We start from the raw sequence: 19,661 nt of genomic DNA, 5'->3' as shown, positions 1-19,661 counted from the left end.
CTGCTTCAGAGTCAGAGATTTGTTTCTACAAAGTAGGTACCCAGTTGTAGGTCTGAGCATAAACCATGTTCATAGCTCCCTCTCATGACCATTGAATGAGTACTATACAAGCCTCCTTTATTCTCGCTGTTGTATTCAACTAACAGCTCACTGGTTAAGTTTTAATTGCTTCCAATGAGGTCAGCAAAGGTATTTATCGAAAAGCCCTGAATAAAAGGCTCCACACACACACACACAAGCTCACACGCGCTCACATACACAGAGAAAATCCTCTTGCCTGTTGATTTATGGAAACAATTATGATTTCTGCTGGAGAATTTCTCAGCTGAGAATAGTTTTGTAGCTACAGTAGAGAGGCTCAAGTTGCACAGGGCAGACAACAGACATGGAATTCTTGTGTATCCAGCTGTTATCAACAGAACAAGTAAGTGACTGTTATTTGTCTTTAAAATAATGCTGAATATTTGTTAGTAGTTTATCTCTTTTTCTGGTTTTAGTACTGAGGGGAAAAGTAAAGTTACCAGATTTTTGAGCTGTGAGATTATCTATAGTATTCTGCTGTAGAACTTACATAAAGATAAGGTTTGAAATTCTCCAGAGCAATCCTGACATTTAACTTGAGAAATGTGGGCAGCTCAGGAGAAAATAACTGACAAACCACAGACGTAAAAGAATATAATAAAGAAACCTAGGGAAAAGCATTTATATTTTGTTAATAGTAATTTTAGAACTTAATTTAAATCAACAGCTCTAATTGCAGGATATTTCTTACCAAGTACGAACTGGAATGAATGGTACAATCATATTCTGATTTGTCTCTACTAATGCATAACTTTTGTAAATCTACATACAGAGTGGTAAAGACATTGACATCCTCTGTGAAAGCTGTTTTAAATGTACCCTTCACAGTATGAATTACACAGTATGTTATAATAGTATTTACACACTGAAATTTATACATATAATTTTTCATCTTCCTCTCTCTCCTCCCTCCCCATTCTTAATCTCTCATTGCAAACAGAAGTCAAGTAGCAAACAGCAACGCAGCAACTGAGCTTATTACAACCTGTTTTTATAAGGATATACTGACAGAGAGTTATTTAAGGAGGAATTCTATATTGTTATCAGGAACTAAAAGGACAAGGCTAACAACTTGGAGAGTGCAACTACTCTTTCTTAAATCAATCTACAGTTCACAGATAGGACGAGGTCAATGACCTAGGAACAACAACCAACTCAAGATTTAATTTTCATTATGTTATTCATGAACACCCGGGGCACTATACTATAATGCACAAATGGATACTGACATGGATCCTGCCAAGTTTGCTCTACAGATCATGCTTCCACATTATCTGTCTAGTGGGCACTATATCTTTAGCTTGCAATGACATGACTCCAGAGCAAATGGCTACAAATGTGAACTGTTCCAGCCCTGAGCGACATACAAGAAGTTATGATTACATGGAAGGAGGGGATATAAGAGTGAGAAGACTCTTCTGTCGAACACAGTGGTATCTGAGGATTGATAAACGAGGCAAAGTCAAAGGGACCCAAGAGATGAAGAATAATTACAGTAAGTAATGTTTTTTATTTACAGCACAGCTTATGAACCTTAATCTGTGAAAGGATCAATTTTCAAGTGACATGTTTTCTCCATTTCCTTTTTTTTTTGAAAAAAAAATTAAATATAACTTTCTATTGGCTCTAAATCGGGATAGTTAAACTATGTTCCTAAAACTATCTCCTGGAGTAGGGCAAATCTACTAATACTATAGTTGGAGCTGATCACTCAAGCCGATTTGAAAATATATTCTCCATGTCCTAAGCTCAAAATGCTCATATGTTAAGCAAAATGTAAATGCTATTATTCATACTGAAATGTGATTTATTGTCTTCTAGCAAAAGTCATTAGGAACTCTAATAGAGTACTCAGTAAATGCTCACCAAAAATGACTTACCATTAGTTTGAGGAACAGATAATTTTTAAAAATAATTTGATTTCCCTTGAAAAAATATTTCCATGGTGTGAAATACTGAAAACATGCATTCAGTGACTTGTGCAATTGTGTATAGTTTTAAAACAGAAGGGAATCTGTGGTATCCTCATCTGTTCGTAACATAAAGAGCTTGGATTTGATTGCTTAATCATTTACCTAGGCACAAAAATAGGTTCCTTCTAACACTTTCTTTATCTAAATATTCTGTGCCATAATAGTTCCATGGTACCTTAAGAGAAATGTGAATGTGAAGGAGGAAATAAAAGTGAGTTGGAAGAGATGTTAATTCCATGATTTAAATGTAAATAATTACATTTTCCTCAAGAATCAGTTATTCTTTTCATGTTGATATGTCAGGGTTGGATTTATCATTTAGCAGTTATGATTAATAACCAATTTCAAAAGTATTAAGTTTTATGGGGTAAAATATCAATATATACCTGAACATATACATTAAGAATTTAAAATCCCTGAGTGGAAGGAAATTTTGTTTGTATAACTAGTACTTGAACAATGTCATTATCATATCATTTTATAATATTATGTATGTTAAAGTCAATTGAAAAAGAATGCATGGGGTGATGGTGTAAACATTTGCCTAGCACAGTGCTAGGATTATAGTGAATATTTAAAACTTTTGCTGCTTGTTTAATAAATGGCTTTTAGGCTTCCAAACCAATGAACCAGTATGGGAATATGGGGAATTACGTTTCCAATATGAAAATGAGAGAATCCACTTTTTAGACTGTAATTGATATAGAATGTTAAGGCCATTTAAATGGATTGCTAACAGTATGGTTTTATTATTACCTCCATTAATAATGTTAATGTGCTAGTTCTAGAATATTGTTCTGATTATCCTGAAGTTTAGGTAAGGAAATAACTACTTGGAGGAAAGTTTTGTGGAGAGCTACTTCTCTGTGAGCAACAGAATTTGGCTGACCTCAATAAATAAATTTATTTAAAAGTTATTGAGATTTATAATGGATAACAGAACTTGGTGGAGAAAACAGAGCCCAGGTGGAAATTATGATAGGTCCAATCCCCGCCTATGAATGACTTTGGAACAATTTCTTACTTTTTCCAATTCTCATTTTTTTTATCTACAGATGATCTCCAATATACCTTCTAGTTCTTACAGTCTATTTTATCCTAAACCTCAGAATATATAACATAAATGTGAACAATCTAAGTACTCATATAATTACCGTAAACATTGAATGAGATGAAAGTGAATGTCATCTCAAAGATAAGTTGAGCTGTCAGAACTAATTTCAAATTGTAATAATAAGGTTACTGAACCTAAACACTATAGAATTCTTCCATATGCTAATTCCTTTTGAATGCTTTTACCAAGTAATGAAAAATTAGATGTAAAATCTAGTGAAAGTGAATAATATTCATAATTATTTGGGATCAATTAGAATATCTACGATTGGAATGCATTCAGATATATACGTTTTATTTTATATTAAAATTTCTTGAAACCATGAAACTCAGGTATTTTAAAGCATACACAAAATGCTGAAGTTTTTTATAGTTTGAAACACAATTTAGCACTGACCTTGAGTAACCATAAAGCCAATTTGGTAGACAATTTCTATTCTAACTCTAATTCTACAGTAAAAAAAGAAAGGAAGAAAAAGGGAGGAAGGAAAGAAGGAAGGAGAGAAGGAAGGAAGGAAGGAAGGAAGGAAAGTCATTTTATATCATTATAAATTAGAATGTCACAATACCGATATACTAAAAGACATGATATAAAATATATAAATAATCTTCACTTCTATAAGCTTTTCCATAGACTGTATACCTAGTCTATATACTTTCTTGATATGATAAATTCTCCTGGAAAGGGAAACTTAGATAGGGATCATTTCAGTAACTCCAAAATTGTTGTCAAGTTGTGCTGCTATCCTATTGAAGAAGCCTGTCAGGCTTCTCCATAAAGAGGGGCTAATCACTGTTGTCTATAGGAAATCCTAAGGCACTCCATTGAAAAATATATGGAGTATAACATAGAACAGAATTCTGATAGTCATTTCCTATTATTCAATTTTAAAATTGAATGCCTCATACATAAAACATGCAAATTGTCACATGTGACGCTGAAGCTACTGTATCCAGGTACAAAGAAATCTAGGTACAAAGAAAGTGCTCAACAGAATTTTAAAAAGTCAAAGAAAACAAAAATATTGAAATTATAAAACTTGTAGATTGTTTACATTCCTCAATCCTTAATTGAATTAATGAACAAATGAACAAAAGATGTTTCCTTCCTATTTTCATTAAGATGAGACAGTAAAAGGTAATTGGATTGTCTACTATACTGAAACTCAGCAGAGGTCAGAAAGTGGTAAAGGTTAAAATTAAACTTTGAATTTCATTTTCGGTGTTCTGATGCCTTAAATTCATTCACTGGTTGTTAAACATCCTTCTTTGGAGGCCTTTTAAGATGGTATAGATTTAAATATCTTAGATGATAAAATCTGCATGAAAAGTTAGATGCCAGCTACCTGAAACAGTTTTTCTCTGGGTTACCATACGAAAGCCCCCAGTCCATTCTCATGGCTTTACTTTGAATGAAAAGGAAAGTGACCTGAAGATGTTAATGGACCTTGAAGGACTGCTTACTTTACCAGCAGAAGCACTGCTCCCTCATAGGAATGTGGCTTATAAGATATTGCTAAGATAATGGACTGGAGTAGGTAGGTGAGGTGAAAAACCTGGGTGTATAATTCTCCTTCCAGAAGGTGTTGGGCTGGGGCAGGCGAATGGAGGGCCTAGAGGAAGAGAACAGGAGTGATAAGGAGGTGGATATGACGGCTCATGTCTCACATCTTTAGGGAATTAAAAAATTACTTGAGCTACCCTGGGTTGTAAGGGTCTCACTTCAGTCTTAAGTATAGTGTTGTCTTGTGAAATATTTTAAATCTAGATAAGACTGAGTCAATGTCAGAAAAAATGTACCAAGTAACCCAACAGAAACAAGACTTGTATTAGTAGCCATATAAGCAAGACCTGACTATGTAAAAGTAGGAATTCATAAGAGGCCAAGAGATGCTGAACTGCATTTCTGACTCTGGAGGGGAGAAAAGCTATCACTGGAGAACGGGTCCTGAGATCGCACGCTATTCTTACCCCGGAGGCAAGAAAGCCTCTCCTCTCAACTTGTTCTCTGGTGGCACCACATTTAGCCTTTTAGTAGGTTTCTAAGCGATGAAACTAGAACTTAACCTGAACTAGTAAAAAGAATAATAAAAGCATAAAATGCCCCTTCAAAATGAAATAAATATCCACATTCTCTGCAGAGGAGAACATTAATAATATCATGAAAGGACTGGCAATGGATGGTCAATACTTCCACTGCTGTTGCCAGAGTTTCCCCTTGGGGACTAAGGCCAGAGGGTGAATTTAGATAATTGGACCAGGCAACCCATCAGCAGACAGAGGCAATCACTCCTCACCTGATACAAATAACACTGCTGTTTAAGCTGGAAGTCGAGGTGGTGAGTGAGAGACAGCAGCAGTGCACTGGGCAACCAACAACTGCCCTGAGAGACAGATGTGGACTCTGAAAACTCAGTCCCTCAGGATGATTTTCTTGCTTTCGGCATCCAATTACTAAAAAGTTTTTTGGTTCCCATTCCTTTTCAGAGGAAATCCTTAATTGCCATAAGCCATTGATTCAAGAAAAAGTATGCCTCACTTGTTATTATTAAGCATTGTAAGTTCCATAGCAAGAAAAGGGTTAGCCATTCTGAAAACTGGCCAATGATTTGGCAATATTGTCTTTTGGATTGTTAGACTGTGACTGGATATGGCCTAGCAATTGGCAAAAAGCAAATAAACACACTGCTGTTGGATCTGATTTGACCACAAAATCTTCAGTGACTCAATTGTCAACAATTCTTTGGATAAGCTCCTGCTCAACAAGAATCTCTCCTAGTAGCTAACAAATACGCATATCACCTCTAAATACAAAGACAGCAAACTTGCTTATTCTCCAAAGAGTTCTTAGCAAGTTATCAAAAAAAGAACAATAATTCACACCATCAAAATAAAAAATAAGAAAATCATGACAACCACATCTCTAAAAACAATAGACAAAGAGGAACATATCTATGGAACTGAACCAAAATCGTAGAATTACTGACAAAATGGAATCCTGTAGAACTGGTGACCTTACTCTCCTTTAAGTCGTGAAGGCTGTAAATTATGGAAGATTTGGAAATACTAGTAATTTGGAAATAGCTAGATTTGGAAATATTAGCTATTCTTTGAAAACTTTAATGTTAAGAATAATTTTTCATTTTATGGTCTTCCTCTTTTTTTAGGCTAACACCAGTGCCTGGCACTTATTAAGTGCTAGTAACAACTTATTGCCACAGGTGCATCTCTTATTTATTTTGTTAATTGTCATCTGAACTGGCCATCGCTTTCATTTCTATATTAATCCAGAGCATCTGATCATGTATTTAACCTTGTGACTTAGTTGTATTACAACTCTTCAGCCTATAGTTTTAGAGCTTTCAGAGACCCAAGTGAATTGAAGAGGATGCAAGAAGCTAGCTTTTAGATATATGGAAGGGGTTCCTTTACTAGACTTTTCTATTTCTCAGCCTTGGCTAAATATTGTAATCAGCTGCGAAACTTTAAAAAATACTGATACCAGGTTCCACCCACAAAGATTCTCATTAAATGTATTTGGGGTGCAGCCTGGGCATCAGGAATTTTAAAAGCTCCCCAGATAATTCTGACATGGCTGGCTCCAAAGCTGAGCCTGAGGGGATCACATTAGATTACTGGGGAAACCACAGATCAGTTTAATCAGAATCTTCCGAAGGCAGGAAGGACCCAGGCATCAGTGTTTGTTTAAAGCTCTCCAGTGAGTCTAACGGGCAGCTAAGGCTGAAAACCACTACTTAATGAGACAAGGCTTCTAATTCAGCAGGATTCCCTCGGGTGTCCTGGGAATGTTTTGGAACCTTTAGAGGGCTCCTGAGTTAACCTCTACCCTGGGGGATTTTGAAATGGGCTTATCAGGAATGAATCTCTGAATTATGCATCAAGGAAATTCTTCTGGGTCCATTCGACCTTTCTGACAAATCTTAGTGGCTCCAACATTTGGTGAACTGGCTTGGAAATGCACGTGATGACAGCTCTGCAGCTACTATTTAAGAAGGCATCTTCCGTGAATGAGTTCATTGCTGAGAAAAAATAGGTCTGGTGCCACAGTTTCAAAATGACAGGCAGGTCTGATTCTCTTCTGACACTTTCAAGGGGTGCTGCAGCAGGGAACCTGGAGAACAGGCATCAATGCCAGCTTACAAGGCACTTAAATGAGCCACTTATGATTATGAACCCAGATGCCCCCAAATTAGAGTTTCACCTCCTATGACCACCTCACGAAAGCAGTGATTTAAAGAGACAAACTCCAGTCTAGAAAATCCAACAGGGAAGAAACCCTAAGCCTAGAGGGTCTATCCAGATTAGTGAAAGGCTACGAACCTAGCAGTTTGTTCCCTTTGTAAATTGGGGATTAAGGCAAAGCTTTCTTTCTTTTCTAACGATTCCAGCTTTCTTTGTCTGTATCAAAGAATTTATGGTAGCAGAGTAACTTCTTTTTCATCACTACTGGAATACAATATTTTTCTATGTTTTAATTTCACATATGGCACATAGAAGAAGAGGCAGGAATTGTGTCTATCTAAGGAATACTGAGAAAAATCAATATTAAATGAAAAGAGCTTCCATATGAATTCCTCCTTTTCCTAAACCATATCCAATCTTTCTTTAAAAAATTTATTGAGGTATGATTGACATATAAAAAGCTGTACTTATTTAATGTATACAACTTGATGAATTCAGAGATAAGAATACATCACTATATTCTATGCCATAAACGTATCCATCACTTCCAAAAGTTTCCTCCTGTGCTTTTTTATTAATTATCATTATTATTATTTGTGATAAAAGTACTTAACATAAAGCCTATCATCTTAGAAAATATTTAAGTATACAATATTGCAAACTATGGACACTACACTGTACAGTATATCTCTTGGATTTATTCACCTTGCAAAACTGAAACTTAGTACCCTTTGACTAATATCTCCTTGTTTCCCCCACCCTCCAGCCTAGCAACCATTATTCTACTCTGCTTCCATAAGAGAAAAGTAATTTTTATTTTATTTTAACATCTTTAAAACTAATATTTTAGATTCTTCCTGTAAGTTGTATCATGTAGTATTTGCCTTTCTGTATCTAGCCTATTTCACTTAACATAATGTCCTCCTGGTTCATATCCAATCTTTCTGCAAGCAAAACAGGTTGGAAAATAAAATTGTCTGCCTTTCACATGGTTCTGAAAACCACATTAAAGAATCACTGAACATTTGACTGTTCCTTGACCAAGATTCGCATCTGTATTTGAGATGATATCTGCACCTGACTTAGATAGAGAAGCCATACCAAATTTACTAACAAAGAAAACGTCATTAAAGTTATTCAGCTAGTTGGGTTTGTGTAGTAATATATAAAGACAAGGGGATTAGGGTGGGGAAGGAGAGAGGAGAATTATCCAATATCCATGTCCAAGTAGAACTTGCCTTTTAGGCAGACAACATCCTTCTCAGAGAAAAAAAGTTTAATGTATATTGGGGAGAATTGTCTCTAGAGATTCTTCAGTTGTTCCATTCAACTTTCCTGCAGAAGAATGTAATCACTTCTACTGGTGTGGCCACAAGTACTTGATAGGGCCATTGGCTAGTGTCCTAAGAATAAAAAGGAAGAAAATATCTTTTGTCTGTGAACAGGAGAGAAAAAGGTGAGAGAGGAAAGGAAAAAAGGACCTTATATAAAAATTAATGAATTTTGTATTTTAAGTTTAGGGAGGACTTAAATACAAAAGATTCTCATAAAATACAGCTCTACTAAATTTTTTAAAAAACTGAAGTAGTTGATGTACAATATTCCACTAACTTTTTGATGCCCTTACGGAATAAAGGAAATTGAATGCAATGGATTGACAATATCGTAGAGGAAGGATTTCTGAGATGGAAACAAACAAAAACAAAAACAAAATAGTGTACAGAGGGGTTGAAATGATAATAGATTATTGCATATGTTACTCATATAGGAGGTTTGAAAATTTGTGCTTTTAGCTATAATAATCTTTGCTTATTTATCCAGACTATTCTGAAACTGAGTTTATTTTTCTGATTAATATGAGAAAGGAGAAAGGAGGCATATTTCAACATCCTTAAATAGCATATTTATCACGTTCCATTAAAAGCTACTGTAATATTTTCCATTTCATCTGCCTATTGGAACTTCACATGTAGTTGTAGATAATGCTGAGAAAATGATTTGAGATCAAATTCAGAATCACCTCAGCCTGCCTCAGATTTTTCTTACAGCAGCAATTACAAACTTTGTTTCTTAGAACACTAGTGTCCTTTGAGATAGTAATGGTGTTTCCTGCAGCACAGTTTCTGTGGCTCATTGGAAAATATTAGGTTAAATAAAGCTGAACAAGTTTTTTTCAGAGCAGAAAATTCTCCAAGCCTATACTACACTCGTATGAATTGCAAAACTCTAGGAGAAGACTATATATGGTTTCCCAAACTTATCTGACAGCAGAGTATACCCTCCACTCCCACTACCCTCCCTACTCTCATCCCTGATTTGGGTAAAACATTTAAATTTCTAAATGGAAACTAGGGAGCTATTGCCTAGGGAATCTATCTTTGGTGTAGTGAAGAACAAAAACCAAGCTTCCACTCCGTTTTTGGTCCAAATAAAAAGGCTATAAAAATGGACTTGAACCAATGTTTTAAGAGTGACCTTGAACCAAAAATGTGTGCCAAAGTCAGGAGCCTGCATATAATTTTGGACTATTAGGGTAGTATTTTGGGTATAAATGCTGTACTGAAATCCAGAGATTTGCAGTGAGATTTAAGCCTAGTCCGAAGCTCCTTCTGACTTCTGAGAAGCTTTAAAGAACCCTTCTCCTAATCTGAAATGATGCCCAATAGCTATCATTTGAGCAATCTAGAAACTGACAAAAACATTTCCCATGCAGTAATCTAAAAATGTTTTAGCATTCCAACATGATTGAAGAATTCGTATCTTATATACCTAAAATCAATAAACTTTGTTTTACTTTTCAAAAAAGCAGTTTGAGTAAAAATTGAAGTTATTTCAATTATACCAATAAAGAACACGTTTCATTTACTGGCCAAAAACTATTCAGAAATTTGAAATTTAACCTAAACAGAAGGGAGGACTGCAAATTTAATAAATTAATTTCATACCCTTTGAAAAAGTCACTTATTTGAGATTTTAAATAGAACTAACTGCTTTTCTAGTCATATACAACACATTTGCTTGTCTTATGGTTTTTTCTGTTTGCATTTGGCAATGCCACTAGAATGTCAGTTCTGGAAAGATAAGTATCATGCCTTACTCTCCCTTTTGTCTCCCAATGGTAGATAGCTCGATGCAAAGGGTGGAAGAAGGGAAGACAAACTGACAATCACTCATATTTCTCTGTTAACTTTTTGTACATTTAAAATTAACCATAGGTAAGAAATAGATCAGTAAATTATCATGAAAATTTAATGTGGACAAGAATGAAAAATCTTGCTAAAATAAAACAGAAGTACACTTCACTTTTTAAAATTCTCTATTATTAAGAAAATGTTGGTCTCCAGAACCTCTTTGACTTAATATTTTTCTAGGTAATTTTAAGGGAGGAGTGGCAAGGTTTTATTGTAGAGGTCAATAATCTAAGTAGGCACAGGTACCACTGGTGACACTGAAAGGGTGATTGGCAGGGCATGGTGAAGACCAATCCTGGAAAAGCGGTAGTCTTCCTCAGCACTCATTCTTATTTTCATCTGACTGTCAACTAATCCCTACATGTGAAAAACTATATGCAGAAAAAAATTCGTAGTTTATATTGGCTTAAGGAATATCTGCACTAAAAGGATACACAGAGGGGAAAAGTTTTTAAAAATTAAATGAGCTATACTGGTGAAAACAAGCAGTGGGCTGATAATATTTATGTAGAGATCTGCCTACTTTCTAGCAGCACTTATAAAACTGATCTTGGGCAAGGTTGAAGAGAGGAGAGGACATGTGTATAGGAAGAGAGAGCTGGGGAGAAGTACAAAGTTGGTGAACGTACCCTCAATTTGTTTTAGTGCCAGTAGCCTGATCCTCAGGTAGTCTTTTGGTGATTTATGATATCTCTAACTGTATTTCTGACCACAGGCCTGGTTAGTGGGGTTCATATTGAGGCAGCTGTCATGGGAGCTCACCGTAGGCAGTGAAAAGTTTCCTTCCTTGCTTGCTTGAATGATGAAGACGTCGCACAAAACAAGATTGGTGATTATTTTTTTCATTCTTTGTTAATTCGACAAACAGTCACTGATACCTTGCCTATGCCAGATCAAGGCTACCGTAATTAAAAGTCCATAGTCCAGGGCTTCCCTGGTGGCGCAGGGGTTGAGAATCCGCCTGCCGATGCAGGGGACACGGGTTCGTGCCCCGGTCTGGGAAGATCCCACATGCCGCGGAGCGGCTGGGCCCGTGAGCCATGGCCGCCGAGCCTGTGCTCCGCAACGGGAGAGACCACAACAGTGAGAGGCCCGCGTACCGCAAAAAAAAAAAAAAAAAAGTCCATAGTCCATGTATTTAGAGAATTAACAGATTAGTTGGGGGTGGAGGGTGAACTCCAAGTCAGAGGGGGAAAGTTTAGAGCACATTCGGGTGTTGCCTAACTCAACTTGTGGAGGTGGGTGTGGAGGTCTTTTCTGGGAGAAAATGACCTGAAGGATGAGCAGGATGAAAGAGAGAAGATGAATGTATTACTTTCAGGGGAAATATTTTTTCTACGTGCTTGGTAGTAAGAAAGTATTGCAAGGTTGGGAAACGGAAAGTGATTTAATACCTTTCCAGTTATCAATGTTAAGCTCACTAAGGTAAACCTTTTTTTTTCTATTAAAAAATATGAGAACATTCGCCCTTTATCAATTTTCTGACTTTGTCTAATTGCTCTGCTTACTAAAAATGTCTATTTCCTTTAAAGGAAAAGTGTTTTTAAAGGCATAATTTAAGTTCTGCTAATTGGAATAATATTGTTTTTCTGGATAACTGAATATTTTTCTCTTTTTAATGTAATTTGAATCTTTGATCATCATTGTAATATGCTTAAGTGAGCTGTTCAGTAATGATCATGGGACCTTATGATTATGGAGGATTTTCTTCCCCACAGCAGTTTCTAAATAGTAAGAGAAACAATGGTATTGAAGCTTCTTCTTAGCCTTTAAAGACAAAATTATGAAAGTTATCTGCCACATTCTTTAAGATAAGACAACTTTTCTTACTACTAGAGTTGCATCACCTGCTTCAGCTATTTAACCAGGACACTCGGTAGTCAAGCAGCTGTGCAGATTTACTCCCTCTAAATCCTGAAGTAGGCAATGAGGTGAGGTGAGGTGAGGTTTTCCCACTTAGATAAATCTACTGATGTATCCCTGTTTCTGAGAAATTGTGTTCAACTCCCTTCCTGTACAAATAATACATTATAAAATACTGTTGTATGTTTAATAGACATAGAGAGGTGCTCTCAACTCTGAGAAGATTCTGCCCTAATTTGGTCTTCAAGTTTTCTCTTAATTGGCTTGAAGTTGATCAGATATTGAATAAAAATTCATCCCAAAGAAGACGAGCATAGATGAATCTATGTCACGGTTGTTAAGTTTGTACTTGGACCTAAAATTTGTCATGTTTTAAGGTGCTATTTAATATTTTATTGGGTGTTCACATTAATAGTACTAGTACAATTACTGCACTGTTAGAAATAAATTGTTTGTTACTGTCGTCATAAATCTTCTGATTTAGTCTACACAAAATTGCACAACATACAACTGGGAACATGTTTATTGAGTGACTAAATATAAGTAGATTACTAAAATGATGTTAATTCTTTAAAAATACACATGCCAGTATTGAAATTGGTGCAGACACTTCATTCCATTCTAATTAATCCTCAAAATACCTCTTTGTTGTAAGATTGCAATCACGCTATTAGTCCACTTTACAAGAGGAAAGAAAAAACCCCTCAGGAATTGGCCAGCTTGATAAGTTTGCTAGTATACAAATTCTAGTTTTAAAATTATACATAGGCTACCATAATGAGGTATCACCTCACAGCTCTCAGAATGGCTATCATCAAAATGACCATAAATAACAAATGCTGGAGAGGATGTAGAGAAAGGGAGCCCGGTACACTATTGGTGGGAGTGTAAATTGGTGCAGCCACTGTGGAGAGTCCTCAAAAAATCTAAAAATAAAACTATCATATAAGCCAGCAATTCCACTCCTGGGTATATATCCAAAGAAAATAAAAACATTAATTCAAAAGGACACTGCACCCCAATGTTCATAGCAGCATTATTTACAATAGCCAAGATACAAAAGCAATCTAAGTGCCTGTCAACACATGAATGAATGAATGAATGAATGAATGAATAAAGAAGATGGAATACTACCCAGCCATGAAAAGCACATTTTTTTGCCATTTCCAACAATATGGATGGACCTGGAGGGTATTATTCTTAGTTAAATAAGTCAGACGGAGAAAGATAAATACTGTAGGTTATCAATCATATGTGGAATCCAAAAAATAAAACAAATGTGAATATAACAAAAAAGGAACAGACTCACAGATATAGAGAACAAACTAGTGGTTACCAGTAGGAAGAGAGGAGGAGGAGGGGCAAGCCATGGATAGGAGATTTAGAGGTACAAACTACTTTGTGTAAAATAAATAAGCTACAAAGATACATTGTACAGCACAGGGAATATAGCCAATATTGTATAATAACTCTAAGTGGAGTATAATCTATAAAAATTTTGAATCACTATGTTGTATACCTGAAGCTAATATAATATTGTAAATCAACTGTACCTCAATAAAAAATACAGAGGCTGGTTTTGCCTCCTATTTAGGTGTTGTTCCTTTTAATTAAGAAAGATTGGTGTTTAAAATAAGCTGATGATTGAAATGATCATATCAAAAACCTGTGTGCAGTAATTGATTGTTTTCTGGAACTATATGGGTATTCACTTAACTTACAAATAGTAGATATTGAATAATAGGCCTGATAAATTCACTGTGTGATTAACATCATTATATATTAAAGATCAAGAAGTTCATATTCAGAATACTACTTTAAAACTTCCAGTTTCCTTATAGTCAACACAAGATACTAAGAGACTTTGAAGGGGAAGAAGTGAGGTATTTTAAAGTTACACTTTTCCCCCATAATGATAACACAGGTCAATAATATTATTTTAGGATCATAAAAATTACTATAAGAGGTAAACTTACTGAGTAGTTACTGTGTGCCTGGCAGAGTTATATGCTCTTTTTGCAGTTGAGGCAACACAGAGGTAGGTAGCTTGCTCTAGGTTCCATGGCTAGTAACTGCCAGAGATGGGATATGAACTCAAGTAGGTTTAACTTCAAATTTTTATTATTAACACATGTATCACTATACTGTCACTGGTGTGACTAAAATATCACACATTAATTTGCATCATGCAGTTGGATAATTTGCATCCGAAGAACTATAAACAGCTGCAATGTTCTTCTCTGTAATATGCCCTAATGAGTATTTGGTATTTTCTTATCATTAAATAAAAACTCTGCTCCAACTTTTCTTGTACAAAACATCTCCATTTGTCTTCCTCTTGAGTTGGCGTGGAAACCTTCAGTTTATTTTGCTTACAAATTGCTAAAGACATTGCAAAATTTGATTTGGTTGTATTTTAAACACATTTCTGACATTTGTTAAAACTATTTATACTTCTGTTCATTAGTAAGTGCCTTCATAATTACAGAATACACACATATATACCGTTTAATTTCAGAGAGTAAATCAGTCAATTTTAGGAGTACAGCCACATAGTTCCCCTCTCTAAAGGCCATTAAATCCAAAAGGAACAAACACAAAAACAAATGAAAGAAGTCGCAGAGAGTTTGTTCTAACAAGCACTTCTGAAAGATAGGTTGAAAAAGAAATAGTATATTGGCAAATTGGTTCTTTCTTTTGTCTACAATTACTATGTTCTCAATTTATTTCTAATCCTTTTAGGACTTTTCCCAATTAAAAGACGCAAGAGAAAGGGAATAAAAATAAGTTAGTGCAAAGACAGTATGTATATTTTAATTTTCATAGTGCTCTTTTAGTATAAACATTAATACTTGTTATTTAACACCTAGGAGTACACTGAATTGATTATAAAGTCTGAAGCAGCATAGGGATGTGGAAATATCATCATATTAGGGTTTTAATCTTTTTTCTTCCAGTAATTAATTGACCTTGGGCAAGTACTCAACTATTGTGGATCTCAGTGACCACCTAAAGGGGTGGGATAGGGAGGGTGAGAGGGAGATGAAAGAGGGAGGAGATATGGGGATATATGTATATGTATAGCTGATTCACTTTGTTATAAAGCAGAAACTAACACAGCACTATAAAGCAATTATACTCCAATAAAGATGTTAAAAAAAAAAAAAAAAGCCAGGCTTCCCTGGTGGCGCAGTGGTTGAGAGTCTGCCTGCCGATGCAGGGGACACGGGTTCGTGCCCCAGTCCGGGAAGATCCCACATGCCGCGTAGTGGCTGGGCCTGTGAACCATGGCTGCTGAGCCTGCACGTCCGGAGCCTGTGCTCCGTAACGGGAGAGGACACAACAGTGAGAGGCCCGTGTACTGCAAAAACGGAAAAAAAAAAAAAAAAAAAAAAAAAGGGGGTTGTGTGTGGTTAGAGCAGATTGTTTGAATAGATTTCAATTGTAAAATGTTACCAATAGTACTAAGCAACTGAGGGAGGGAGGGAGAGAGAGAGGTGTATTAGCTATAAATGCTGCATAATAAATTACCCCAAATTTAGCAGCTGAAAATAATATTTATTATCTCCTAGTGCCAGAGGGTCAGGAATATGGGAGCAGCTAGGCTGAGTGGTTCTAGCTAAGGGTCTCTCATGAGGTTGCAGTCAGCTGTCACCCGGGCTGCAGGCTTCTCAGGACTTGACTGGAGCTGAAGGACCTGCTTCCAAGCGCTCTTACAAGGTAACTGGCAGGCTGTCAGTCAGAGAGTTCCTTTGCACCACATGAGTCTTTCGATAGGCTTCCTCAGTGTCTTCATGACACAGTAACTGGCCTCCCCCAGACTGAGTGGTGAGAGAGAGTGGGAGAGGGAGAGAAGGAAAAAATGAGCACACCTCCAAGATGGAAACTGAGGTGTGACACACCATTACTTCTGCCTTATTTCACTGGTCACAATGAAAGGCCCTCGTGAAATGTGGAAGCGAACCACACAAGGGTGTGAATATTAAGTGGTGGGCATAATTAGAGACCAAACTAAGGCTGGCTACCACTTATGGTTTCTGCATCTGCAGACCTTTTAGTCAAGTTGGGAATCAAAGTTGTTAAAGCAACGACAGAAGGAGCAGAGCAACACGACTGTGAAATGAGACTGAGGAACAGATAACTCTCCTTGTAGAAGCTGCTAATTTGGCTGAAGGTCTCCTTAGGAGGCATGTGTGACTCTCTTCTCTTACTGCAGACTGAGAGGAAACCTTATAGCATTTGTTAGTACCCCACCTTGTAGCGCTGAGAAAGAAACGGGATTATTTGCTTACTTGAAAGCACACACAGTGGTCATATGAGACAAAGACAGCTCCATTCTGGAGTTATAGGGCTGGAAGGAACCCTTGAGATCATCTAGTCCAAAGATCTTGACATGGAATTTGACATGGAAATTGCTAAGGAAAAATTATACACAAAATTTTGAGGAGTGGATTCAAAGCTTTCATCAGATTCTCAAAGGTACCCGTTTCCAAAAAAAGTTTAAGAAGCACCAATATAGTACATCATGCTCATCTTTTATTGATGAGGGATCTGAGACACAAAGAAGTAAGAGGACTTTCCAAAATCATGTCATGAATTAGTGGCAGTGGTTGTTTGGACTAGAATTGGAGTCTTCTGGTTTTTAGCTCAGTATTATTTTAGTTACATCCCTAGGTATGCAATATTCATTGTTACTCTGGTTTGTAAAAGCAAAGGCTTAGCTGATTTCCAATTACACACCTCTATTACTAGGATCATTCTCCCTTTTGTCCCCCTACCAACTGTTAAAACATTGGTATGTTTCATATAAGTAAGAGTCATCAGAGGGGAAGAATATTGCTCCGAAGTATTTATAATGTGAAAACCCAGTGTTTATAGATAGGAAAAAGAGATAAGCAAATAGATTATAGTTGGTCATATATAATATAAATCCAAAGACTGACCCCAAATATTAATTCATTCATTTAATAGATATTTTTAAGCATGCAATATATGCCAGGAACTGTGCTAGTTGTTGGGGATGCAATATAATAGAACTCAAGATAGAAACAATTTCTGCCCTCACACCATTTCTAGCAGTCCTCCCTATCTGCCTCTGTCATATTCAATCTCTTTTCCTTGACAAACCTGTTGAGTGGTTTGGGCAGCACATAACTGGTGGATGGCAAGAACTGAGTAGAGATACAGGTGTCATTTAGAAGCCAAAACAGGGTATCATTTTAAAAAGAAGGAAAGAAAATGGTGGGGGATTTGAATTGTCTAGTATAAACAGCAACGACTTGGAACTGAGTTGTTTTCTGTGGAATGCTTCAGTAACTATCTTAGTGGATTGCTTTTACACACAGCTTTATAAAGGTAGGCAATTATAATAGACATTAAATATGGTGATTTGTAAGTACTCTATGCAAAGCACTAATCTAACAGCTGAGGTGGGAGGTGAGGCATAAGGAAAGGGGAGGCGGTGAGAAGGGAGTTGGAGAAGAGTTGATATAATAGATGTAAAGAAGTGTAACATTTTAAACTCCTGATCTTAAAGCCTAGGAGAATACAATAATATAGTATAGATTTCCCCATACATATTATAATTTTACATAAATTTACATATTATAATTTTACATAAATTTCCAAAATTTTCACTTGCTGGATAAAGATATTATTTTCAGTTTAAATTTTCTTTTACATTAAAACTATGGTATACTTCTAAATACTGATTTTTTTAAACTATCTTTATTGGAGTATAATTGCTTTACAATGGTGTGTTAGTTTCTGCTTTATAACAAAGTGAATCAGTTATACATATACATATTTCCCATATCCCCTCCCTCTTGCGTCTCCCTCCCTCCCACCCTCCCTATCCCACCCCTCTAGGTGGTCACAAAGCACCTAGCTGATCTCCCTGTGCTATGCGGCTGCTTCCCACTATAAATACTGATGTTTTATTAATTTATCTTATTTACTATTTTAAAAATAATGATGAAGTAATTAGTATATTATTGTTGGGAGTAGGCTGGCAACAATTTCACTGGAGAAGACTTCTGATTAAAATGGGAACACTTTTAAAGTCAAGAGCCACTATTCATGGACTATTTTAACTAAATGTCACGTGAAGTTAAAAGGCAATTTGATCTAGATCATTAGGATTTAAATTGAGAACGCAATTCAATTCCATATTTATAGAGTACATTTAATATACAAGGTGACATTGTATAATAAAGGCTATGTATATGTATAATAAAGGCTATGAAGAGAGTAACTTTTGTCTTTACTGTGCTTTTATAGGAAATAATTTGGTAAGTTCTGAAAGTTACTAACACGTTTCACATGAAGAAGGGAGAGACTTCTCAGTGAGCCAAAAGAGGTGAAAGGGAGAGAGTAGAATTAGGAAAAGAAAATTTCCTGGAAAAAGTGCATTTGAACAAAAGGGGGATTGGTTGAAGGATTCTGACAGAGTGAAGAGCTTTCCAAGTCATGCACAAAGTATGCACAAAGGTATGGGTACAGTAGGGGAATTCTGAAGAATGGTGAGTCCTGTCCTGGCTAACTGGAGAGTATGGTGCATGGCAAGTAGCAACACAGAGCTAGTAAATGGGAAAAATGCTTCAAAACATATTTTAACTTCACAGTATGAAAGGAGAAGATAGGAGAACAGAAAAAGAGGGTGAAGGTCGGTGGCGGGGGGAGATAGAATTAAAGGATGGATGTGAGGAAGTAAATAGAGAAAGACAAGCAGGGGAAGAAGTAGGGAGAAAGAGGGAAAAGGAATACACAGATACATCAAGAAAGGAAAGACAAAAGGCAGAGGGATGCTCTGGAAGTCCTGAAGTCCACAGAGATTTTGACAGATGTAACCAGGGTACTCACCAGAGGTAGAGGGCATGCATGGCGGCTCGTCTTCTTGGATAAATGGACTGTGATTCGACTAATATTACCCTAATTACTCAATGAAATCATGCTAAAGGTCAGATATGCAAGCCTGTGGTTTCCTACTCTGACGTAAGGCTTTCACAATCATCCCTGTATTTAGTTTATGGAAACAAGTCACCTGGTTCATGGTAAATAATTGTAAATAATCTTGCATTGTATTGCTATTTCTTTTGACAAGTTTAAGAACCTGAGACTATAAACTAGGAAATTCTTTTTGTACGTTGCTGGCAAAATACTTGGAGCTTTGCTTAGGGGGTAAATATATTTTGAGCTTCTATAAGGTTAAGAAGTAAGCCAAAGTTGCAAAGCTAGT

At 36.2% G+C, this 19,661-nt stretch overlaps 1 protein-coding gene across 2 annotated transcripts in view; it reads left to right on the top strand.

Annotated features, from left to right (window-relative positions):
- Positions 1-221: 221 nt before the first annotated feature.
- FGF7 (fibroblast growth factor 7) overlaps positions 222-19,661 on the top strand; it is a 63,435-nt gene continuing 43,995 nt past the window's right edge. Inside the window, exons 1-2 of one of the 2 annotated variants that reach the window (XM_032623297.1) lie at positions 222-424; positions 1,022-1,576. In XM_032623297.1, coding sequence (XP_032479188.1) covers positions 1,291-1,576 — 286 coding nt within the window. In that variant the 5' untranslated portion in view covers positions 222-424; positions 1,022-1,290. The remainder of the gene's footprint in view (positions 425-1,021; positions 1,577-19,661) is intronic. The other variant, XM_032623296.1, reaches the window with a different exon arrangement.

This window comes from Phocoena sinus, chromosome 2 (genome assembly GCF_008692025.1).
Source record: "Phocoena sinus isolate mPhoSin1 chromosome 2, mPhoSin1.pri, whole genome shotgun sequence".
Classification (NCBI taxonomy): Eukaryota; Metazoa; Chordata; class Mammalia; order Artiodactyla; family Phocoenidae; genus Phocoena; species Phocoena sinus.
Note: the sequence above shows the minus strand (reverse complement) of the source record. Positions and strands in the feature narration are given on the sequence as shown.